The following is a 27,105-nucleotide window of genomic DNA, read 5'->3' as shown; positions in this document are numbered from 1 at the left end:
AATCTGCAACATGGACAGAAATTTGGTAGAAAGTAAGCCCTGAAAGGGCTTTAGCTATATCTGTATTTTTTGTTAAAAAGTAAAAAGATCTGAAGCAAATATGGCAAATTGTTAGGATATGACAACGTTGGATTGTGGATTCATGGGTATTTATTTTATAATTTTATATAAATTTTATATAATTTTATATAATATTTCAGCATGCTTGAAATATTCTAAATTTTAAGAAATAGAAAACTTATCTTACAGGGTTAGCAAAGGTTAATATCACTAATTACTTCTTCACTGGCCTAGAATATCAGTATCTTCTCCTTCATCTGAACTATTTTGTGGAATAGATCTAGTTATTTTAAAAATGAAATCACCAAACCCTGGCTGGATGACTCAGTTGGTTGGAGGATCATTCTGTACACCAAAAGGTTGTGGTTTCAATCCTTGGTTAGGGTACATATGGGAGGCAGCCAATTGATGTCTCTCTCTCTCTCTCTCTCTCTGTCTCTCTTTCTCGTCAATAAACATATTCTCAGATGAGGATTTTTTTAATGAAATCATCAAATATTTCTTTTCAGAAGTCCCCTGAGTACACACCCTTTATAACCATGGTGTTCACTTGAGTCCAGAATTGTTGTTTGCAGATTTATCATCAGTGCAACTGACAGGTCAGAGAGAAATCTTGATGTTACACATTGGGGTTGAAAATGGAGACTACAACCACCCCCAAATAAAATCTGCACATTGTTCATTTTGCTTTTTTCCAGAGTTATTCAGAATGTCCCCAACTATTCGGAGTTTGCCCCTGCTCTTGGCTTCCATATAACTTGGCAGTGTACAAGCCATTGCCATCAGCCTGGATATCTTAAGTCTCAGCAGTTGGCCTTGAAAACTGAATTTTCCATGCCCAGGAAGGCTGTTCATTTGACCACTGCTTTCAAAGAGAGATAACATTATCACTTAATGACAGTAAGGGGGAACTCACAACATTGACAGGTGCAGCTGTGTGAGCTGACTTCCCCCTGGTTTGGGTGGCATGTTGAGAGACTCGTACTGTCATTCAAGGGGGTGGAGGCACCAGTGCTCCCCAGGTGTAGGTTTTGTGGGTAGTGAGCTTTGGGGGACACACTGGATGCAAATCATTTGTTTCCCACATCTCCATCCTTCTAGTTTCCCTGACCCTGTGGCTTTTTTCACCTTGTGCTGGGCCAATGATGTCGCTTCCTTGGGATGGCAAAGCACTCTCAAAATTCCTTCTGCTCCTCATATTGCAGGCGCCTGACAAATATTTTCCCCTTTTCAGGACATACTGGTGAGAGATGAATGTGAAACATTTCATGGTTGGATAAGCATAATGGCAGCTTTAGTGGAGGAATCATTTATTTTCTAACCATCGTGCCATGGAAATCATTCAAAAATATCCTACTCTAATCAAGAGTGCAATGCCTTTATACCAATTTGATTGATTTGTTTCATAAGATCAGGGAAAATAAGCACCTTTAGAAGAACCCCTCTCCCCCAACCCAGAAAATCAAGTGTTAAAAATTTGTGAGCTTCATGGCATAATTTAGAAAACCTGCTTTTATGAAATGGGTTAATTATACCCATTGAAAGCATTCACTGTCACAGCCTCATCCTCCCACTCCTATTCCAAAATGACAAGTAAAACCAGGGACTGTGCGATTTTGGAAAACAATCAGGTCGCATATTGAGTATTTTGCTTATTCATACAACCATAAACTGCCTATGCTTGAGTTCCCTCAATTACACAGCTCAGTTTTCAGGCCAGAAAAGACAGACCCAGCTCAAGTGAGCACTTCCTGGAATACACAGGGGAATCGTTTGAAAAATGTCCAAAGTGGCAGATGTGAAAAATTCTCATTCAAGATTCAAAAGCTGCCTTTGCTGCCATTCCTCACCTATTAATCGCACTGCTTCTGAACTCCTGAACCAAGGATGCTGGCAATATCTTAGACTGAGACACTTAGGAACTATCAATCTTTCAAAGTGTGGTGCAGGTAGATGCCACTGTCAGGGGAAAACGGGCTGAGACAGAGAAGATCATGGATCACAGTGCTGCTCAGGACTTTCAGAGATTAACCAAGAATGAGCATGTGGCTGCTGGCTTCCTACAAAGCTGCTATTACTTTTTTTTTAGAGGACGTCCCCAGAAGATGTCCTTGACGAATGCCTAAACCAGTGTATCACTGTATCACTTAAATCCTTCAGATTCCTAGAATGCTAATGCACACATCTCTCTTCCACAACAGATACAACGGTTCCACTGTAGTCTTATTTGAAAGGTATTTCTTTCTCTCTAAGTGTGACAACTTTCCCACAATGGTTCTTCATTGCAATTTCACGCTCACAGGAATTTCAACCTATCAGAATTATCCCCTAGCAATATTGCTCTCTTGCTTAGCTGGTCTTTTGTCAACACATGACCATTTTTTTTCTTCTATCATCTCATAAATGCTCTGAGTTTTACCTTTTACTTGGTGTCATTTGAACTTCAAAAGTTATTTAAGATGCTGATTAAGATGGCCAACTTCTTTCCTTTTCCCCCTCAGAAAGCTCTCTCTGCAGCCCATCTCTCTTTTCCTTGCCCTCTTCCTCTTCTGGTCATTTTGTCTTGATCTCGTCTCATCACCCAAATCTTTGAAAATGTATATCTACCTCATGCCCCAGAGATCTCTTTGCTTGCCCCTTATTGGCTTTGTATCTCATGAAGGGATCCTGTTGAATATCCTGCTTGATTTTTTTAAAGCAGGTTTAAGATGACTGATATTTTGCCCTGGCTGGTGTGGCTCAGTGGATTGAGCGCTGGTCCGCAAACTGAAGGGTCACCAGATCGATTCCCAGTCAGGGCACAGGCCTGGGTTCTGGGCTGGGTCCCCCATGGTGGGTGCTCAAGAGGCAGCCACACACTGATGTTTCCCTCTCTTTCTCCCTCCCTTCCCCTCTCTCTAGAAGTAAATAAATAAACTCTTTCAGAAATAACTGATATTTTATTTCCCTACCAGTCAACCCAGTCATTGGGAAGCAGATAATGGAAACACAAAAGTTCAAAGCTATGGGGTCAGCCTGATTTGGGTTGAAACTTAGTTTTTGTCTGCTAGTTGTATGACCTTGAATAAGATAATAAACTTTTTGTTACATGTAAAATAATGATAATGCCTACCTCATTGGTATAATTTATTATTATTTATTAATATTTCATCTTTTCACATTACATAACTCTGCCACCTGCTCACTATTTTTGTAAGTGTTGATACTTTCCCCAGTTCTATTCTTATTGTCCTCATGTAACTTTTTCTTCTACCTGCTTCATTCCCCTTCTTTCTATTTTCTTTCTTTTATAAAAAAAAAAGATTTTATGTATTCATTTTTAAAGAGAAGAGAAGAGAGGGAGAAAGACGGGGAGAGAAACATTGATGCTAGAGAGAAATATCAATCGGTTGCCTCTCATGTGCGCCCCAACTAGGGACTGAACCCACAACCCAGACATATGCCCTGATAGGAAATTGAACTCACAACCTTTCGCTTTGCAGGATGACACTCAACCAACTGAGCCACACAGGCCAGGGCCCCTCCTTTCTATTTTCTTCCATTTAAGACTTTATAGAGAAACTTCATCCATCTGAGAATGTTAACCTAAATATATTCATTGACATACTCATCATCCAGGAAAATTGATTAGATTCTATTTTCAAGTGTGTGTGAGAAAACAAACACTTGAAAACATCCATTTAAGGATGAGGGCATTTCCTATTTCATGATTATGTCTTTGTATAATGGCCAAATGAAGGAAATATGCCCTTCTGATTAGCTTGAAACATGGGTTTTCCCTCAGCTTATTTCTGAGTTCCAACCTCTTACAATCAAAGTTAACGTCCATACTTGATTCAGACATAGCAACTCCATTTCTCAGACCCTTACACCAGAAAGGGAGGGCCCTGGGCCTGACAGTGGTATCGGCAAAGAAGCAGCCTTCCAGATCTCCACCCTTCCTTTTCCGTACCCCCTTCCTCCCTCAGTGCTATCTTCCTCTGTCCCTACTCCCAGGACCATCCCTCTTCTCTTCTGTTCCCATCCAGCTAGCTCCCAGGAAATACTTAGCAAATGATTCATAGGACTATACTGGAATGGAATAGCTCTTAGACTTGGTTCTACCATTTGCTTATTGTATGATTAGGGGGAGGGATTGCTTTTTTTTCTGTGTCAAATGGAGAATATAATAATATCCACTTCACTTAGTTATTAAGAACATCAAATAAGATAATCTGTTTAGCATTCACATCACTGTGCCATGCAAGAAAATATAAGGGAAACCCATTTAGAATTATCCTGAATTAACCGTATAAATATGAAGCCTTAGTTTTACCTTCCCCAGGAACATTTGCATTTGAGCTGGTGATAAAACCCAATGCCAAATAAATCAACATACCTTTATGGAGTTTTCTGCATAAACCAGGAAATGGGTGAGATAATTTCAGGAATAAGGGCTTCTTCCCAAGAACTTTTAATTTCACCTAGTCCATGTGTGATAGGTAGAAGCTCTGTACTACATTCCCACTGTAATCCCAAAAGCAGGGCTTTAGGTCTCTGTATTGAAATATGAACATAATATAAATATCAGTGAACTTTCTCTTGGCCTCGGAAATCATATTTTACACTTGGAGTGTTTTCAGCAATTTTAGGGGCCAAGAAAAAAGAGTGTTGGGATCTCCTTAGTCACAGCAAAAAATTGTAGCTGAAGCATTCTCAGAAAAATAACTCATTATAAAATTACAATCATTTAACTTCCATAATGAAGTCCCAAGAGACACTGAAAAATTCTTTTGGAGAAGATATTTAACATAAATAAAAGGGTCTGTGTTTAAAAGAAAAATGAATTGATTTCCTAAATATTTTCTATCTAAAGAGTATTATTGATTTTTCTCTCTGAGTTAGAATACAACTTTCTACATTGTAATTATGTTCAAAAATCCATTCATAAGCTCTTTTCTACTTAACTGGAGCTTGCTGCAGCTTAGTTTTCAATTATTTAGCCAGATTCTTAGATTAATCCGAATCTGTGGGCCCTGCCTGCTGTGAGTTTAGAAGCAGCAAGGCCTCTGCTCTGTCTGCTGCCATTTCTAACTGAAACCAAAACCAACAAGCGAGAAATTGGCTTTCCTTTCAGAGATTTTCTTATAAAAATAATGAATCTACTATATTCAACAAACATTTGAGGGAAGGGGGGAGCTGCTATGTACCACATCCTGTGTTATGATAAAAAAATTGAAACTCCTTGCCTTCAAGGAATGTCTGTTCCAACTGGGAAAACAGACATGTTCATAAGCCACTATAATCAGTGTAAACATGCCTTACCAAGTTATATATAGTGTTATAGATGGAAATTTATATAAAAGAAAATCTTTCTGACATTAACTTTTTCAGGATTACTGTATGTTCTAAGGTGCTTCATCTTTCCATTCCAATGAATGAGTTTAGGGTTCATAATGTTATTCTTTTTAGTACCAAGGGGAAAGAAATTACTGATCTCTGCCTTTTTTTTTTAGTTATTAGAAAATTGGAAACATTTCTTGAAAATTAGCCCAGCCCTGGCTGGGTGGCTCAGTTGGTTGGAGCATCATCCATACACCAAAAAGTTGAGGGTTCGATTCCTGGTCAGGGGGCATATATGGGAGGCAACTGATCAATCAATCAGTTTTCTCTCACATCAATCTTTCTTCCTCTATCTCTGTCTCTCACCCCCTCAATTCTCTCTCTCTAAAAGCAATAAACATATTTTTAAAGAAAAGAAAATTAGCCCAAATGACTTTCCAATAACACATTTTCTCTTCATTCTTACAGCAAAGCTTTGTTTTTTTAAAGCATGTTTTGAAGAGAGTTGATTAGTGCAACTTTCTTCACAGAGGTTTTTGGAATTTCAAAGATTGTTCCTGAAGTTAATTGGGAACCCACAGGGCCAGAAGACAGTTACCGGTGTGTGTAACCTGAAAACATGTATTTGCGAATCCTGAAAGGCGTTCTTAATAAGAGAGTGAAGAGCTATGGTGCCCAGAGAGAAGTGACACCCAGATGCCTCAAGTAGGCTTGTCAGTATTATGAGGAACTAAAGGATGCACCTCAGGAAAGAGAAAAAGGAAAATACTTCAGGAGGGAGGGTCAGAGAGGGAGTGGAGTAGCTGGCTGAGTCGCCATGGAAACCTTGGGTCAGAGTATCTAGGGTGTGCTAAAGCGGAATCAAAAGACCTGAACCTTGACTTGCACAGAATGTTACAGCAAAGACCAGGGAAGGAAAAAAAGGCAAAAGTCAAGTTTTTTGAGCTAAGTGTGCTACATCAACTGGCTGAAAATGAAATGCAGCCAAGACCAGGCCTGAGGAAGTATGGTTTTCAAATGAGAACTCTTTGCATCTTTTAAACAGGAAATCTGTAGTCCAAACTGAAATCTACTAAAGGGATGATAATGCAAACGACCCCTCATTTTCATGCTACCCATCTGATGATGCTGGTGGCAGAATCATATTTCTCTGTTTTCCACATTTACCTACTAAGATTTTAGCAAAAAGAAAAATTTCTTGAACTATCACTGAGCGTTCACACTCTCAAACTGAATGTAGCTTTAATTCACTTCTTCACACTAGTTATGGCTCAGGTCTCTACCTATACCAGGTTTATGTGCCTCTCAGGTAATTACACCAGAGTCCAATTCTGAACTGGTATGTCTCCTGGAGTTCATGAGCATTTTAAAGCTGATGTCTAACTGTGTACCCATCACATTAACCCGGATGTCCTGTGTCTCCCAACCCAATACAAATAGAGTGAGACAGAACTGCATAAAAGATAAACACCACATAGCAATGATCTCTGTATAGCTATGCTGCGGGTCACCATCATGAGCAAGCTTGAGACATTTTTCCTATCTATAAACCTTCAAATTGTTTTCCTAGTAGAGCTCCTGAGAGCATTAGCCAAGGCCGATGTGCCCTCCATAACTGGCCTCTCTTCTCCACCCAGCCTTGGGTCATCTGTGCATCATTTTGACGAGACCTCATAATCGCAATGCCCAGAGAAAGTGAGCTCTCAAGTGCCTGGATGCATCTATTAAAACTGTGTGATGCCAGGAGACCTGTCACTTAACACAAGTCTTTAACTTCTCCTTCCTAGAGTTGGTTGATACTCTGTAAGACTAACAGCTTTTGCTAAAACAGGAAACAAATGACTCCTTGGGTGTTCTCTAACTATGCATTTGGACCAGAATAGAAAAATTAAAAAATAGCACATCTCTTGGGGATGTTTTTAATAGGACAGCTACCACTTCTGAGACTCCAGGGTCTATGTTGTTTTTTTAACTGTAAATAGAGTTGCTGTTGGCACTTTTACGCCTAGTGTCTCTCTGTGGTCACTATCTCTGCATTGATTGAGGTCGTTTATTTCTGACAGTTTGAGGACAACCCAGTGAGCCATGGCTCTCCTGGCTGTGGTCAGGTACAGGTAGAAGGCTGGAGGACTCTGTACTGGTACCTTCCTTCAGCGGCTGCCTGGTTTCTTCGGCCCTCTGGGAGAGTCTGTGTAAAGCACTGCCCACAGGGTGGACTGTTCGCTATAAATCTCTGTTGCATTAAACTTGAAATATGTGATATCCTGAGTATCCCAGTGACTAGAAGAACAAGGAAGAAAGTGTCATCATAATTGCTCAGCAGCCGATTAAGTAGTAGAGCCTAAAATTTCAGATTGGGCCCATTTGGAGCACCACTCTGTGGATATGACATTTATGGCAAGAACAGAACATGTGAAAATGCGGCAGTAACTTTTAAAGGGCTTATTAATCTTGTCCAAACTCTTCTTTTGGCCAATGATGCTGGTCAGGGAGCTATGCTCTTGCTATTGTTTTGAGAGGAGCTGCCCTGAGCCTCCTACCTGCCCCAGTGGTAAGCTCAACAGAGAGATCAGGATTCCAGATGAGGACGATCATCTGCGTTTGTGGAATACACCTACGTGCGGCAGGCAGATGAACAGTCTGCAATAGGTCAGACCCAGTTCTCACCCAATTTTTTAAAAAAATCATCACCGTCCTAAGATGTTTCCTATTCTGACCCATGCTGTGACCTGCTCTGTGCCATGCAACCCCTATGGCACTGTTGGCTGTTCTGCTTCTTCCCTCTCGCTCCCTTCCAGGGCCCCCTCGAAGGCTCCTGCTTCTTATATCCTTTGACCACCTGCTCTCCCAACCTCTGCGAACAAAGTTGGATGTGTTTTTAGTCCATTTGTGAATGGAGAGGGGTTTTTTGAATATTCGGGCATAATAGTCCTATCGTGTCTTGAGAGATTACGTGATGATAGATGGGAGACGCAAGGGGCAGAAAGAGGGCTCTGGCGGCTGCCCAGCAGGACTGTGTCGGAAGGCAAACTGTGTACCTCCTGCCTCTGGCATCAAGTACAGCGCTGGCTCATGAGAAGTGCGAAGTGTAAGTTTTGTTGATTTTTTTTCAATTTCAGTAGGGGGCGTAGAACCTGGAAGAGTGATTGCCTAGTATTCTCAAGGGCACGGTCAGCGTGATAAAAAAAAATACTGCAAAAATTAGTTTAAGCTGAGAGTCTGCTTTTAGGTTAAGATGGTAGAGTAAATGAGACCTGAGATTGGGCCCAGGCTGCCTACATTAAATATTAGCCCTGCTACTTACCAGTGCTGTGACCTTGAGCCAGTTAACAATTTCCAAATCTCATTTTCTGTATTGTTGAATTGGAAATAATGATGCTACATACCTCATGGTGTTATTGTGGGGATTAAATAAAGTAAGCCATATAAAACCCTTGGTATAATACGTGGCATACAATAAGCACTATATATTTGCTATTATTGTTTGATCGATTCTTCTCTATTTGAGATACTGTATTATTCATTGTTCTGTCATATTTGGATCCCTAATTGTAAGACTCTTTATAGCTAGAATGAAATGTTTACCCACCACATCACTATTTTTATCTAATCAGCATTATTAACACATATTCACCATCCACCAAACAACTACAATGCGCATGTTCCCAAGCTTCCTGCTAATGACACTACATGTGGTATCTCAAGTTTCTTGCCTCGTTACATAAGGAAGATTCCATATACATTGAAGATGGATCAATGTATATGGACTCTTGAGTCTCACAAATTTCAAGAATGAGTTTTTAACTCACATCTTCTTGGCTAGAAACTTTGTACAACAACCTCCAACTCAGTAATTGCTCTCCTCATTATTTCATCGAGGTGACCTAGGGTACTTTACACAAGCTGGCTGATAGAAAGAAAAAAAATATGAACAATACATAATGCAGTGAGAGTTCTTTTCTGACATTAGCTCTGTTTTTACTTCAGTGAGGTAACAGCATCGTTTGTCTTTCCAATCACAGGTGACTCCATTCCTCAGAAGGCCTATTATTTCCTTAAGAGTTATGCCAACCCGCTTGCAGATATCCATCTCCACATCGCTGTGTCCTCTACATTTACTGGCACAGTGCAAAGGTTTCCTATTAGAAGAGCTCTCCAGCCACAAGCTGTTTATAAGAAACACCTGTCATTAATGTTAAACATTAATTTTTTCAGTATATCTCAGGTGTTACCTAGAGCAGCGAGTGCAGCTAGCAGTGGTTCCTTAAAATTCTTCTCCATTTTTTAAAGCTTTCACTACCTGTTAAAAAATAATCTGTGTACAACAGTAATGTTTGGTTTACTCAGTCATAATCTTTCTTTGTCTTATCTTCCAAGGTAAAATCTAAAGAATTTTGCCTCTATAATATTTTTCTCCTAGGCGCTTTTGAGATGTAGATGAAATGTGAAATCTTTTTTCTTAAATAGCTGACTCTCTCTTGGTTTGAACTACTTGATTTAACCTACCGCTAAGCATTGTATTTCATAGAGCCCTCCTCACTAAATGTAATCCCTGAAAAACTCAGAAAACTCTCCTCTTTCTCTCTTCCTGGATATTTTGGGGAGAATGCCTTCACCTCTTTCCCGGCTCCCCAAAGCTCAGCATAGTGCTTAGCAAATATTTCCATGTAAACTTAAAAATATGAGCATATAAATAACTTAAGCCTGAGGTCTTAGAGATGACATCTTTTTCTGGCCTTAAAGTCATTTGCAACCCATCTTCATCCCATTAATTTAGAAGAGGAAAACAATAGAAAACATATTTTCTAAGTTAATAATATGTGGCTACACATTTTTGCAATACATTGATCAAAACCCCGTGAGAAGTGTCAAAAACAAGCTGAAGCTGAAACCTCCTCCCCTGAGGAGTTTTATGGCTACAATTCCTTCTAATAAAGATTATGCTGATGGCTGACCTTCTGGTAAAATGTTACGGGTTCCCATTAAGGACCTCTCTGAATTCACACAGGATTTAACCTGGAAATACCTTTAGGAACCTGATGAGTTAATGCCCCTGCGATTCTCTAGTACGTGGAATATTTGACTAAACAGACTCTTTTTCTTAATTGTAAGATTTAAAGAGTTCTTAGATATATTGTTTAAATTCACATTGTCTGGTAAATGTTTAGGTTTTTGTTTGTTCCTAACACAGGGCCCTCCCGGAACACCAGGGACTCAGCCGGCTCTTGGGGGACCTTATAACAAGGTACGGCCTTCTTCACATGTTATGTACACAGAGATTTTGTGTGATCATATTTAAAAAAATTAATTCCTAATTAATTGCTCAGACTTTGAAAACTGAGCACATATCCTTAACATCTTTCCATACTGAAAAGGTTTCCAAAAAAAGTATTTTGCTCAGTGTCTTTTTTCAAAACCAGGATATGATCTTTATAAATAAAAAATTACTTCAAATGTGTGAAATTTTATGTAAAAAATTAATGCAAAAATCATACTTCACCATTGATAATATCATTTATCTAATTTCTCTGAGAGCAGAAAGAGATTATTTGCCTCCTTGAAGCTCTGGGTAAGGTTACGGATGATAGAATTCTTATCAAAATCAATAGGTGCTACACTAAAATTTCAAGCAAATATTTATATCTCATAGGTCAAGGTTGGGGGTCCCCAACCTTTCGTGGAGGGGCCACCTTTAACCTCCCCAAGGTTATTAAACTCCAGTTATGGTGGATGGAATTCTGCTGTGGAAGTATCTGAGTGGCAAAGGCAAGGCACTTGTGCTTCCTGTTCTCCAAGGAAGCACAACACAGGGAGAAGAACGGGCGTCAGCAGCGAAGGGAGACTGAGAGACCCACGTGAGGCCATTCATTGATCCATCATTCAATAACAAATGCCTGCGGTCTGGTCACTTGGTGTGAGGCATTCTGTCCACTGGTTAGGGTCTCTCATACACCTCGTAGCTCATCACTGATCCGGTGTGGCCGAGTCATCGTGCCACTACACAGAAATGCATTCGGAGACTCTCCTCTATGTTTTTGCTTTGCCTTCCTATAAATTCCTGGCTATTGTTATTCCTTTTTGTCTAGAAAGTTAAAAAAGACACCATGTGCCAGCAGAGGGCTTACAGATAGCATGTGCTGAGGAAAGTGTTTATAAAATAAGCTAATTCATTTTTTAAATCCTGATTCTTTTTTCATCAGATTAAGTTCAACATGAAGGCCTAGACCATTTGTGGTTGATAAGCTTAAAGTCAAGGGTGTGGGAAGTTTGTTATACTTCCTAAGTAATCCTATCTTAACTTTTCTCATTTGCTTAGATTTTCCAGGGAGAATTATAGTAGGAATGTTTGGGGTATAATTAAACATTTTCTGAATAGGTCTACACCAGCTTTTTCAACACACTAGGACTTGGCCCAAAGTACATGAAGTACTTGAAAATAAGTGTGTGAAGTGTGTCTAAAACTAATCAATAAAATACAATACTTTTTCTAATGACATCTTTACAAAATAGGATATATCATAAATCCTTCAAAGTGATGAGAATAAGTTGGCTCTGATGTCACAGTGTCAGCTGTACAAACTTAAAGAGCACACTATATTACTTTTGCCCTTGGTATAAAATTTACCAAGTTGCAATTCAGCTACTTAAATATTTGCTTTCCCTTGCAAAACTTTTAAAGCTCGTATCTTTACAGGTCTCCTAACACTGCTTGTATATATAGTTTATCTTGACAATGAGTCAGTTTTCCCTTAAATGAAGATATATGGTGCATTTATATTTTAGTCTACAGTTAGGAATGTAAATTTTTAAACTTTAAGGTTATATTTTTTTTAAAATGGGGGTAACCAGAGCAGGTGAGGGGAGAGCTTTGCTATCAGTGAACCAATACTTCGAACTTAGCTAATTGAGTCACCTCAACTAGTCACCCAGAAGAACTCCGGCTGTCTTCGTTACCATTACAGGATAGAGGCTTTGAGGTATTTTGTCCACATGTGCTCAAAATGTGTCTGTCCAGCTGGAGCGTAACTTGATAAAAAAGAGAGACGGTAGCTTTTCTTTCCCAAATGATGCATTGAAAACACTTAGGATAAGAAGGCTTTAAACCCATCTGGGAATTAATGCAGTGTAACTTCCCAAACACTTTGCCCTGTTTCCTCCTATAAACAGAGCTGTTACACTGAGGCCCCTCCAGAATGGATAGAGGAGGTGAGGCCCAGCGTTCCAGTACCTACACTGACCAATGTTTCCGAATGGTAACCACCCTCTCCTTGCTTCACAAAGGGAAGGGCCAAATGAGCCATGATGAGCAAGATGAATGTTTCCATTCGGCAATGTCCCCCTCCCCCCACCCCCGGCAGAACTATTTTTGGATAGTGAGGTTGATTCATTTTTGCAATTCATTGCATGCCCAATGGTCTGGCTGTACCCAGTGAGCACGGGGCAGTGGGTGGGGGTCAGCATGAGACTTTCCCGGAGATTAAATAATGGACCATGTATTGAGATATAAAAAGTGACATTCCAAGGTTAAAATAATCTTCCCTTTCAAATTGGCATTGATTTATGTAATGTCTGCACTAGAGTCCTGGACAACAGCTCCTCATCCTGAAGCAGCTGAAGCCGAGACCCAGGACAGGATGAGCGGCAGACCAGTCAGGTGCACCCCTCCCCTTCCAAACTGAAAGAGCCCAGGGTCCATTCCTCAAAGGCAAAGGAACTGCCCTTTGGCCCCTGTACAAGAGTTGATTTTTTTCCCTACAATTTTCCTTATGTCATCAGAGAAAGAAGGTCAGGCCTAAAAAAACCCTCTCCCATTACAACACAAATCAAAAAGCAAATGGGGGGGGGGGGGAAGGAAGTGAAGAATAGAGAAAGAGAGACTGTTGGGCAAGATTGCCAGAGTGTGTTTATACGTATCTTGCATGCCCACTTGAGGATGCAAAGAACAAAAGGTAGAAGATTTCCCTCTCCATCACAGAAGTAATTTTCAATACAGCTGCTCCCATTCTGCAAGATTGTTTGCAAAGAAGCTGCAATACTGGGCATATTCTTCCCCTTCAGGAAAATCTGCTTACTAACCAGCAAACTGCTCTTCATTGTCTCCAGTGCTGGGGATTTTAATAAAAATTTGATAGGCTCCATCAACTGCCAAAGCCGTCAGATCCTGAGCCCCTTACAACATTGCAGATGGGGGAAGATGGCATTTGTGGAGACCCAGGACTGGCATATTTTACGTTTGACAGTGTTTTTAAAGATCCACGTTGAAAATGCCTAGTTGTGTTCTTACATCATCACGTTGGGTGAAATTTGCAGAGGATCAGTCTCAACTGTTGGAGATGGCTGCTGTGCCTCCCAGCAACCAATTTTAGTGTTCACTTCTCCAAATTACTGATCCCAAAAATTGTTAGCAAAATAATCTACTCTCCTTCCAAGTATCAAATCATAATTTCATTTTAATATTCACAAACTAGAAAGGACAGAAAAATCTTTCTTTAAAATCAAATATTCAAAGTCCTTCCAAGCTGTGAGTTAAACCTAAACCCAATGATGGCACAGGAAGTGGAGGCTTCCTTGGAGACAGCAGAAGCCACCCTCTGGGCCCAGAATATTGAGAAATAAAATTAAACTTCCTAACTTCTTGTCTTCCCCTACCTCCCAGGATCCACCAGCTTTGGGGAACATCAGGAATTTAGGCACAGGCGTATCTTAGCTTTGAATGCTAGTTTTATTGTGAAGGACCCTGAAAATCTCCTGGGTTTTCCCCCCTCCCCTCTGTGGTCTGTTGCCCTTGGAGCTGGTGAAACATTTGCCTTCAAGGACCTGAGAGGTTGGACTTAGAGCCAGCTTTAGGCCTTATTTTCAAGAGAGCCCGGCCCTCTTAGGCCACATGTTATACTTTAACTTGCTAGGGCAACTGTAAGAAAATATGACAAACTGAGTGGCATAGACATCAGAAATTCATTATGTCACATTTCTGGAGGCTGAAAGTGCAAGGGGAAGGTGTCCATATGTCGCACTCTCCCTGAAGGGGTGGAGAGGGACGTGCTCCAGGCTCCCTCCTGGCTCATGGCAGTGTATCTCCCACCTCCACGTGGCGTTCTCCCTGTGCACGTGTCTCTGGTTCAAAATTTGTTCTTATAAGGACACAGTCATATTGAATTAGGGGGTCAACCCTACTGTACTATGGTTTCATCTTAATTAATTACATATGCAAAGAATTTATTTCTAAATCAGGTCACAATGGGAAGTACTAGTTGTTAAGACTTCAACATATGAATCGTGGGGAGGGACACAATTCAATCCAAAATAGATCATCTGTTTTTTTAACATTATGTTCCCTCATGCTTAGGATATTACAGCAAGTTCCCCAAGGCTAAACTGGGGATTTTTAAATACCCCATGTCCTAGGAGACGGTTCATGTCCTAGTCTTTTTTATAATATGGAGCCACAGGGAACTGCTGACCCTTGACTCCTTCGAGCCTATAAAAACCACCATCTCTTGTGGTTGAACCTAGGCACATCCAAGTATAGTACCTTCTTCACAAAGAATACCCTCTCTGGGGCAGTGGAAATAGCTTGAAAGTCTTCCCGCTCACCTGAGTATCAGTTTCAAAGTTCCATTCGCCATTACCCACAAGAGAACAAAGGACATGTTCTGAGATCCCAGAATTCTTGAAATGGGCAGGCCAGTTAGCACTCCCCACATTCCAACCCTTACCACTTCACCAGGAACTTTTAAATAAACACATTCAAAACTGTACAGCCATCATATTTATTCATAAGGCTCATAAAAACATTTAAATAGCATGGCACCAGGGTCCAAAAATGACCCAGTAAAATTAGAATAGCATCTGAGACCGAACTGTAGGTTCCAGAAATAAAAGGACTATGTCTTATTATTTCTGTAGAGCCAAGTAAATTGTCTGGTACAATTAGCTTGGAGAAGGTAGGGAAGAGAACCTCACATGTCAATGAATAAATGCTACTGAGGTTAAAGTTTAAATCTACTTTGAGTACGGTTTGCCCAAGAGTGGAAAACATTTGTAAAGGCCATGTGGATCCTTGATTAGATGAATTTCCTGGCTTAACTATTGAGTGAAGCAGACATGTGATACTCTCCTAGGCAGTGAATGGCGTTATTGTCTTTCTGGGTGTGAAAGCCACCAGAAAAATCAAAATTTTAGAATAATAGAGCTCATGGATAAAACAATATGACTTAGTGCTGAAGAGATATTTCTTCATTCCAGCCACGGCAGCTCTGACACACTCTAGGTTGTTAGAGAGGGGGATCTAAATAAGATGTTAAGTGTGATATGATCCCATCAGGGCACTTTGGTTCTTCTTCTCTGTGAGCCAAGAGCATGGGGCCACCCAATGCAAATATCATCTCTGGACAACTCATACCATGTTCCAGCTTCCCCAAAGACATCCCACCATAAGTACAGCCAGGGAGAGACACTGATGTGTTAGACATACAGATTGGCACCATCTTTAGATGGCTAGTATTTTCAGAAAATGCCCAAAATATATATGTTTTTGTGTAGGTTGCATCCAAGCAACCTAACATTTTGTAAGTGCTGATTCTTTATGTATGCATGTGTGTGTCAGAGTTTTATACCACATTTTCCTTATGATAATTTATAGCTCAGGTTTGAGAATACAATTTTTATTTTCAATTTAGACATCTCAGGTCAAAATTAAGTAGGAGGAAAGAGAGAATATCTGTCACAAGACCAATACTAACAGCGATTGTAAACTACATACACTTAACTGGAATAGCATGGAAGGCCATTGAACATGTTAAACCGTAGCAACACTGATGATGAAAAAAACCTTTGTGTTTTTTGTTGTTTGAACATTTCTGTACTTTTCATTTATTCTACCAACACATGTATTTTACTTAAAAACTTTATTTGGAAAAACATGTAAATTAGAATTATTGGCTTATTTAACAAATATTTATTGAATCTTCCTATGTGTTAGGTACTGCCCTAGGCATGGGGTGAGATTTCAAGTCTAGGCCATACTGGAGCTTACATTCTAGCATAAAAGGTGCAAAGTGTTTTAAACAAACACAAAAATTAAAATGTCAGTAAGTATTATGAAGGAAAAATACAATGTCCAAGGAGAAGGTATTGAAAGGGGAACTTGTCTGGGAGACGCACAGGAGGTTCCCGTGAATGGTGTTTTATAACAGTTGATACCTGAGGGATGAGTGACTGCTAGCCAGACAAAGAGATGAAGACAGAGTGGTGACCTACAGGGTGAGATGGGGAGGACTTTGGTTCATCTGAAGAGTGGGGAGAAGACCACTATAGCTGAAACTCCTGAGGGAGAAGAGGTGCCAAGAGGATGCTGGAGAGGGAAATGAATTCAGGTCATGCAGGGTTTTGATGGCTTTGTTATGGTTTAGAAGGAATGAAATTAGGATATCTTTTAAAGATATTGCTCTGACCTTACTTAGAAAGTATGTGTGTTGGTGGGGAGCGAGAGTGGATTATACAGGGCCAATGAGAGGGCTACTGCAGTGACTCTGGCAAGGCACAGTGATGCCCTTCCCAGAGTGAAGGCAGGTAGCATGGAGAGTAGAGATTTCGGAGTCAGAGGCGATCAGACTGACTGTACTGGAGGAAGAAGGAGGACAGTGTTAAGAAGGACACCCAGACTGAAGAAGGAAGTGTTTTGTAGAAGGGAGAGGATATATTCAGATTTTTTTTTGTTCCTTGTTTTTTTTCCTTTTCCTTTAATAATATTTTATTGGTTATGCTATTACAGTTGTCCCAATTTTCCCCCCTTGCTCCCCTCCACCTAACAGCCCTACTCCCTCAAACAATCCCCACACCATTGTTCAAATCCATGGGTCATGTGTATAAGTTCTTTGGCTACTCCATTTTCTATACTGTACTTCACAATATATGGCTATTCTATAACTACCTATTTGTACTTCTTAATCCCCTTACCTCTTCACTCCCATTCTTCTCCACCCCCCTACCATTTGGCAACCATTAAAACATTCTCCACCTCCATAATTCTGTCTCTGTTCTTCTTGTTAGGTTAGTTGTTCTTTAGATTTAATTGTTGATAGATATGTATTTTTGCTGTTTTATTGTTCATAGTTTTGATCTTCTTTTTCTTTAATAAGTTCCTTTAATATTACATATAGTAATGGTTTGATGATGATGAATTCCTTTACTTTTTTCTTATCTGGAAAGTTCTTTATCTGCCCTTTGATTTTAAATGATATCTTTGGTGGGTAGAACAATCTTGTTATAGGCTCCTACATTTCATGATTTTTAATATTCCTTGCCAATCCCTTCTATCCTGCAAAGTTTCTCATGAGAAATCAGCTGATAGTCTTATGGGTCTTCCCCTATAGGTAACTACCTGCTTTTCTGTTGCTGTTTTTAAGATTCTCTCTTTATCTTTAACCTTTGGTGTTTTAATTATTGTGTGTCTTAGAGTGGGCCTCTTTGCATCCATCTTGTTTGGGATTCTCTGTCCCAAATACATGGGCTTCTTGGACTTGCATTTCTATTTCCTTCACCAAATTAGGGAAGTTTTCTTCATTATTCTTTCAAATAGATTTCCAGTTTCTTGCTCCTTCTCTTCTTCTTCTGGCACTGCCAAGATGTGAATGTTGGACCTCTTAAAGTTGTCCCACAGGCTGCTTATACTATCCTCATCTTTTTGGATCCTCTTTTCTTGTTCTAATTGGTTGTTTTTTGCTTCCTTATGTTCTAAATCATTGATTTGATTCTTGGCTTCATTCACTCTCCTATTATTTCCCTGTAAATTTTTCTTTATTTCAATTGTGTATCCTTTGCTTCTGAATGGATCTTTTTTTTATGCTGCTGAGGTCCCCACTAAGTTCCTTGAGCATCCTTATAGCCAGTGTTTTGAACTCTGCACCAGAGAGTTTGTTTATATCCATTTCTTTTAGCTCTTTTTCTAGAGTTTTGATCTTTTCTTTCATTTGGGCCCTGTTTCTTTGTCTCCTCATTTTGGTAGCCTTCCTATGTTTGTTTCTATGTATTAGGTAGAGCTGCTTTGACTCCCTGTCTTATTCATGTGGCCTAATATGAACACTAGTAAATGTCCTATAGGGTCCAGTGGCACAGCCTCCCCTGTCACCTGAGCTGGGTACTCAAAGTGTGACCTTTGCATGGGATGAGTACACTCTCCTCCTATAGTTGAGCCTTGGTTGCTGTTGACAAATCAATGGAAAAGATTCACCCAGGCCAGTCAGCTGCAAGGACTGTCTGTGACCACCAATCACAAGCCTCTGCCTTACATGGAAGATCAGCTGTGCAGGGGTAGGGTGGTGGTACTCCCATGTGGTTTGTGGTTGTCCACTGGGCGGTCAGGCTTTGGATTTTCCCAGGTGGTGCAGGCCAAAGTCAGCCTCCACCTGTGTTTTGCCAGGAGCCACCCTGCCTGAGCTATAAAGCAATATCTGAGATATCTGCTACTTGTGCTGGGCTTGAAGATTTCCAGGCAAAGTCAAGCTGTGAATCTAGGCAGCTGCGGCTAGTGCCAAGGCTGGAGCTCACTGAGGCCAGCTGTTGCTTGTTTGATAAGATTTAGGAACTTGTGAAGCATGAGCCAACACCAGCCATTCATATGGAAAAGCAGCTTGAGTGGGCATGGGGAGGAATCTTTGGGCATCTCCAAGGTGGGCCAAACAATATTAGCCAGGTTGATGAAGTCTTAGATATGGCACCAGCATATCCTTGTTTTTTTTTTCAATTGTAAATTAAAATTACCACTCATTTTAGCAAGCCATACTGCAGACTTACACCAGGAAGAAGTTAATCATTTTTGCACTTCTGAACTAACAATTGTTAATAGTACAAAATAATTTCTTCTTTCTTTCTTGAATATATATGTGTGTATTTGTTGTGTTTTTAAATTCATCCTTGAACTTGATGAATGTGAATTTCTTCTTGAATTTACAAGTGAATACATCAAATAGAACATTATATATATGAGTCAAAATTCAGAAAGGAGATGTATTCTCATTTATAAATTTGTCTGTCTTTGTGTGGTAGATGACACTTAAGCTGGAGGGATAGATAAGAAGGCCTGGGAGGAAATGTTGAGTCAAAAAAAAAAAGGAGGGCCTGCACAGAGTCCTAGGGAGGTTCAACCTTTACCAATCAGATGGGGGGAGAGGAAGAGAGGTCAGAGAGCCAGAAAGAAACTAGGAGGGGGAGGTATCACACAAGTTGAGAGAGTGGCAAGTGCAGACACGAGGTCAGTGAACAGAATGTCCATTATACTGAGCAGCACAATACCATCACTAGCATCAGAGAGTCATATCCATGGAATGGTTGGGGACCAGGTGAGGTTTCCAAGCATGAATTTGGAGTAGACACCATTTTTTCCCATGGAGGTATGATAGTTCTCCAGAATAATCTCTTAGGGGAAAATCACAGGGAAGATAGGGTAACCAAAGTTGGAATTTTCCAGGAATATTTAATAGAAGGTGAGAAAGGCAAAAGGGATTAAAATGGTATCCATAGGACACTGTTACAGTACTATTATTTATTTCTGTTTTTGAAATAGAGATTGAACATATCAAAAAATAAATGAACATTTTGAAGGGATTTATTTTGTTGTTGTTTTATGTTTACCTAGGGAAACCTCGATGAACATGGAGCTGGTGGCCTCAAAGGAGAGAAGGTAATCAGATTCTCAAAGTGAATAAAAACTGAGTGATTTTAGACCAAGTGACACTTTCATATATCAGGGAAAGTGCCACTGCCCCGTGGGGCGCCATCCATGGTCGGTCTGTTTGGCACAGCCTCCTCACCTCCTGACCAGGCAGCAGGATTGGAATCTGCCCCTCAGAGAAGACTGCTGAGTAGCCATTGGTACAAAGAAGGGAACACGTTAAGGGGAATTAGCTGTAACAAGGTAAATGGAATTAAGACACAATCTCAGTTGATAATTGGACACTTCCTGCATCCGTGTAGGTGGCAAAAACAATCTGGAGACCCTTTGACAAAATGCCCCAGGCTCACACTCACTACTTTTGTGTCTTTTTAGGTGTCCAAACAACCTATCATGATGGAAGCATTTTGGGGGGGTGGGGCTTTAATAACATACATTTTTGGTTTAAGCAAATAATTGCTTCAAAACAGTTTTAAAATTAAAATGTTAATGAATTTCCAGTGCATTCTCATCATGATTCACAGGTTTAGTTATATTAGCTGTGAAGACGACAGATTCACTTGCCAACTCAGAAAGATGTTTCGCTCCCATTGGATTCTGAAATTGTGGTGACCTTTGCTCAGTGTCAATGTGCCGTTGTCAGGAAAAAACAATACACATTCTATCTACAGACAGAGATGACTAGGTTTGAAAATACTCTGAGGGAATGTGAGTGCTAACTTCATTCCTTCACCCAGTGAAAATTCTCTTGATTGAGGGCAGAGTATTTTGACATAAACCCAAGAAAATATGACTTCTGTGCCTTGTAAATCCATGCAATCAACCTACTCAAAAGATCATACATCCATCACCGAAAGATACTCGTAAAAGATAGTCTCAGCAGAAAGTCGGGTCTTCTATAGACTGACCATTGAAAATGAATTTTTCAGCAAAAAATAAATGATAAAACCATGACATTCTTAAAAAGGCAGCCAAAAATATGAATTATACAGCAATAATGTCACTTGTGTGTCTTAGATTGTACTGGTAGTACATTAGCAATGTTTCCTGTAACCAGATAGTTTACAGAGTCCCTACACCACCATACAGAACACATTGCATTCTAAGCAGTTACTCCTGGACACCTGCAACCTCGGGGGAAGAAAAAGCAAAATAAAGCCGCAGAGCTTGTCACACAGGACAGCTGGGAAAAGAAGGGAGACGTGGTACTTTTAAAGTATTTAAATCATGACTCATTTCTTGAATCAAAACAGCTGGCTTCTGTTTTGCTATGTTCATTAGGAAACATATGTTACTCAAAAATTCTTAAGACCTCAATGATGAGAAATTTGATTCTGTGAAACAGGTGTATTTCAAACTCTAAGGACCTTTTCTATTGCTCAAAATCTTTTCTAATTGCTTCAGAATCTCAAGTGGAATTAGAAAAGCCAGGGGCGTATCTCTCCCCTCCTGCCACCCAAAGAAATAACCTCGAAGAGTCGGCAAGGAGCCTGATATAGTACCTAATAAAACTGTACATATGAGATGACTTTTAAGAATTCTAATTAATAAGAGAAAGACTCTGCCAATAAATAATACACAAAATAAACTAAAAAGAGGTTAAGCATAGCACTTGCTGGAAGAATGAAATCACCTCTACCTTATACAAATCCCCTGTTCTGAATCAATACATTGTTTGTTTTTTAAACAGTCTCTCACCTTACTAGACAAGGTTCACATTTGTTGTTGCTGTAGATTTTAAGATTTTGTTAACTTTTAGAGACAGGGGACGTTTTTAGAGACAGGGGACGGGAGAGAGAAAAAATGGGAGGAAAGCATCGATGTGCAAGAGAAACATCGATTGGTTGCTTCTCGCCAGCCCCTAACATGAGTCCTGGCCCGCAACCCAAGCATGTGCCCTGTCCAGGAATTGAGCCAGCAGCCTTTCAGTTTGTGGGACAACGCCAAGTCCATTCAGGGCAATGCACCAGTCAGGGCAATACACTGGTTTTTAAAAAAATTATAATGCTGTTCAAGGGTCACCATAGTGAGAATTTAAAGCTTCTTCACTCTGCTCTAACAGATGTATTTGTCCATGTGTGGACCCCCATTGTTCTGAATCCTGGCTTCACATTGGAATCACCCAGAGGATTTTTAGGAAATACTATTGTTCAAGCTCCATCCCCAGAGACTCTAATTTGGGGCAAATTCTGGTTGATCTGGGGAGGGGTCCATATCACTATCATTTGAAAGTGCTACTGATGATTCTGACAGGCAACCAGGGTTGAGAACCATGGAGTGGTGGAAAGAGCATGGTCTTTGGGGGCAAAAATTGACTGTGCCAGGAACAGCTGTGTCTTCTTGGGAAAAATCACTTTATCTGAGTATTGGTTTCCTCATTTGTAAAAAGGGCATAATCGTGTGTACACAATATTGATGGCAGGATTAAAATTAAATCAGATGATATGAACTTACTTAAAAGCACAACACCTGACACATATTCAGCCACCACTACAGATTGTCCCTGCCTATTCATCCACTCCAAACTTACTCTCTTCTTATGAGACCTCTTATATTTCTTTTTGGCATTAATAGTAGTTACCATCCTTAACACCTGGTCTTGCTCATCTTTTCATCTCTCACCATCATTCTGAAAGTTAAAAGACTCAATTTACCTATGTCATAGAATAAAAGATTTAGCCAGAAGTAGTATCATTTCAGCACATTAATGACTTATCACTTCTCAACATGCTGACAGGCAAAACAGAATCACAAGACCCAGCCTATCATTTGAAACCCAACGTTACGATGATGCACCAGAACAGACACAAGCAACAGAGGAATTTACTTGCAAATCATTCCTGGTTTAGGAGCTACATCCTGTATCAAGAGCACTAAGATACAGAGAGAAACAGTAAGGAACCCTAGCTGCCATTAGTGGCCAATGGCGATAGAGATCATGGCATTCATGCGACCAGTCCACCAGTACTGAACGGATGGTCAGTGCTCTGCCGCTTGTCTGAGACTGACTAAATGAGGTGAAGGAAAATGAATTTTTCAGTTGGTTGAAAACAACTGATTCTTTATAGAGACAGTGGAATAAGGTGATTGAATATTTAAGGATTCCTGAGAAATTAGCAGGGTTCTTTGGCGGTTGACTATCAAAGAGAAAAGATAAAGCCACAAAAACACCAAGTTTTTAAAATAGCATCAGAAGTATCAAATTAAGGGACAGCCTGTCCTGAAGCAAAGTAAATTCATCACTTGTCTTTCAACTCATATGCACAGTGATAAATCATTGAGCATCTATTTTAAATATGAAAAATGACTCAACATGTGTTTAAGATTCAGGTTTGAAGTGCTTTTGTTTCTAGAATTTTATATGAGGGAATTGATTCCCACAATTTCTTCTAAACCCAACCAAACCAATGCGCCACTCAGAGAGATGGACCAAAGCATTTGTTGGGGCCTTCATCTACATTCCGATGGAGACCTACTTACTTCAGCCTGATGAATACGAGCTATGAATATAATTACTTTTCCAACATGTACATCCCCATCCCTTTTGGGATTTGGCAGGTGTGATTTTTATAGTCATTTCTAGACCACTTCCCTGAAATCTACTTTTATTTTTTGCAGGTAAGTCTAATTACTAGGCATATGTTTCTTTCACACCTGTGCACCTACCAGATGGGTACAGAAAGGTCCCGCTGTGCACTCTAACGTTCATACAAGACCACCTGTTTATTTCCTCTTTTAAACCAGCAGCAACTGGTCCCTTAACTATATCCACCAATTTCTTCCTGTGTTTGCTTTGGATAGAATTTATTATCTCTAGCAGGAAAAAAATGCCTTCCCCCATAGTAAGTATAAGATGGGTGGTATAGTAGATATTTAGATACTAGAAGGAAAAATAATCATTAATAAAATCAAGATTAAATTTATAAAATACGTTCCACAAATCTAGAAAACTCCTAAATGAATACATGATTCTGTCTATTTATTATGCACAACAGGCTCCTTCTTCCTGTAATCTGAAATCAAAAATCACTGATTTGGGTTGAAATGCAGAAATAAGCCAAAATTTTTAGTACTGTAATAAATTTGTACTTGAAGTACTTTGGGTAGACTATCTAAGACTGTTTGAGGCTTCAAAATAAACAGATAAACACACCCACACAAGGGGACAGGTACAGAGATGTTCACTGAAGTCCTGTTTACGATAGAGAAAGTGTAGTGACAACCCAGAGGCCCCTCAATGGGGATTGGATAAGCCCTGGTACATTGACACATTGACATCGTAATACTATAATTACATAAGATTATAAAATTCAATACTTACAATGAATAAACTAGATCTGTATGTATCAACAGAAACAGGTATTAAAAACAATGTTGAATAAACAAGTCACAGAATGTTTTATACAAGGTAAATTTACTTTTGGAATTTGTTTTTTTGCTTTTTGTTTTCAATATTTATAATAATATATTGTTTATGATTTTACATATGCAGTAAAAGTGCTAAAATAGGGACTAAAGAAAAGAGTACCAAATTAAGAGAGTGGGTCCATTTGGGACAAGAATGAGAGAGAGAAATATAAGAGATTTCTTCTTTGATTATAATTTTTAAGTTTTGGGGGCCTCATACATGGAGGTTTGACATAATTCACCTTTTATGTTTTCTGTGCTTTTAATAAAAAAACATACAAGACGGGTGAGAAATATATATATATGCTCAGAAATATCATTTTGCAAAAATACTCTTAAGGTTGGGCGAAAATTTGCATAACTCCTGGAGGCTATGTTTATGTAATATATGATTATGCGACACTAAAGGATTTTGGTAGACACTAAAAAGTAGCACAATGCTGAGACTCCTCTGAAGTCTGATCAGTGATATATTTCCTTTCCACAAGTACTGTTTCTAAAACTGCATTTTTCTCTGAAGTGCTCGTTATCTATCACATACAAACCCCGCATCAGGGTCTGAGGCATCTCAGACGAGCCAGCGCTGCGGCTGTCCTAGAGCGGCGAGGGCGCCTTCTCTGCCCACGCAGCAGTGTGAATGCTGGAGACGGCTGGGAGACTCATTTTTCTTCCCGTGTCTCTCCAGTCCTCCACCTCTCTCCACCCAAAAAAGGACAGACATTTCTGAAATAAAATGAGGCTGAATTATTGTGTCAGTTAAACAATCTGATGTCTTTAAGATCATAAAAAAATTGTTTGGGCACAGCAGAGAAAAATTATAACTTTACTCTTCTAGATGTCCTTTCCTTGAAAAATAATTAACTTTTGTTTCATAGTAATTTTAAATATAATGGATATTACAGGTTTCTAAAAAACCTAAAGGCATCATGAAGTGCCGACAAACACATTACTATGCAAATAGCCTAACTCGACTCAGAGCTTGTCTCCTGGAGGATAATGGATGGATTCCAGGAGCACAGCAATTACTCTGACTGACGGGTACAGCCGCACCCAGGTGACCTCACGCAGAACTCTCCTGCTTTTTCTTGAAAGGGTGAAACCGGACAACCAGGATTTCCAGGGCCTGTTGGTCCGAAAGGTCAAAAAGGAGAATCTGTAAGTATTTTACCTCTTAGGACAAAAAGATAACATCCAAAAAATTGAGTTAAAAAAGGTTTTCGCTGGCATTTTGTTCTTCTTCAATAGGCAAACCCCACGGTCTTGTCTTCCTCCCTCACCAAACTATCATTTCCTTCTAGGCTGTGAATTCTTTGCTATTCTTTGCCTTAAGTCCTGTATCTTACATTTGTATTCCAAGTTCTTATTTGCCTAGTTAAATTCCATATGCAGTATTTTTAAACTGTTTCAAAGGAACTTAATTTTAACCATTCCCCACTTTTTTGGTCATACAATTCATAGATTATAAAGAACATTAAAGCACTAGTCCTGATAATGAAGAGGCGGGAGGAAGGAATTTCATGCTGGGTCAGAGGGCTGGAAGAGAGAAGAGGAACAATGGAAAGGATTGAGAGGGACAGCATGACAAATTTTCAAGGTCCTAATTTGCTGAATGTATTTCAGATCATAGGACTAGGGAGGTGTGGACAATTCAATCACTTACACTGCAGTCTTCGGTGGAACTAGTAACAGTTTGATAAAAATGAACCTGTGAGTTGTACCTCCCATCCCTGCCGGTGGAATTGAATGATTGGTAGAATTTATTTCTGTGGAAAAACTTGTACCTGTATACAGTTTGTGGCATAAGAAGCTCAATTATCATAGAGATGGTTCGTCATCATCTTTCTCCCAGCTTTATTGCTTTTGCCAGTAGTATCTGAATCCACTCGGAATCCCCAGCATGACTTCAGTCTCTGATCCCAATTGGACTCATGGGCTACAGTTAATAAAAAAAAAATCTTTAAAGCACAGTAAGATGTTAGAAAATACCAGAAATATTTTGATTTCGGAGGCATTGCTAGCCAAGGGAATTGGAGAACATACGGTGAAAAGCTGGGCTCTTTGCACAAACTCGGAGCAGGACTGGATGGCAGGAATTGTTAGGTAACAAAATAGACTTACAGACATTGAATTCCCTAAATTCCCGGCAGCCTAAACAGCCCCTGGCACTCCCTTTTACCACAATGTCCCCATCCTCTACTCACTCTCCTACCACCATCACCAATGTCTAAACAAATGAAAAAAAAGGAAAAAAGGAAAGAAAAAATATTTTTCCTGACCTGCCTCGCTTCTACGTACTTGGGTCCCCCCTGCATGGCAGAGAACGCTAGAACAGATATTTGAGCAAGAGTGAGGTACGAGATACGTAGGCACTACGTCTTTTACCTGTAGTAACTTAATTCATCAAAAAATGAGGTAGGCTATTATCACTCTTATTGCTCTGACAAGGAAACTGAGGCACAGAGAGGCTCTGTAACTTGCCCAAGTTTGCACAGCCAGAAACTGTTAGAGCCGTGACTCACCCTTAGGCTGACTGTAGAACCCAGGCTTTAAAACTAATTAAGCCGCGCTACCAAAACTAAACATTATAGCTAAAATGAATAATAAAATCAGTATATTTAAAGAGTAGTACTAATGTATCCCTCCCC

General features: G+C 39.8%; 1 protein-coding gene across 1 annotated transcript in view; it reads left to right on the top strand.

The window, feature by feature from the left end:
• The window catches only part of COL19A1 (collagen type XIX alpha 1 chain), a 341,924-nt gene that overhangs the window by 243,729 nt on the left and 71,090 nt on the right, over positions 1-27,105 (top strand). Inside the window, exons 18-20 of the mRNA XM_037034331.1 lie at positions 10,574-10,627; positions 20,018-20,062; positions 25,553-25,615. Coding sequence (XP_036890226.1) covers positions 10,574-10,627; positions 20,018-20,062; positions 25,553-25,615 — 162 coding nt within the window. The remainder of the gene's footprint in view (positions 1-10,573; positions 10,628-20,017; positions 20,063-25,552; positions 25,616-27,105) is intronic.

This window comes from Sturnira hondurensis, unplaced genomic scaffold, assembly GCF_014824575.4.
Source record: "Sturnira hondurensis isolate 20B ecotype Veracruz unplaced genomic scaffold, ASM1482457v3 Scaffold0022136, whole genome shotgun sequence".
Taxonomy (NCBI): Eukaryota; Metazoa; Chordata; class Mammalia; order Chiroptera; family Phyllostomidae; genus Sturnira; species Sturnira hondurensis.
This window is presented reverse-complemented; position numbering and strand designations above follow the sequence as displayed.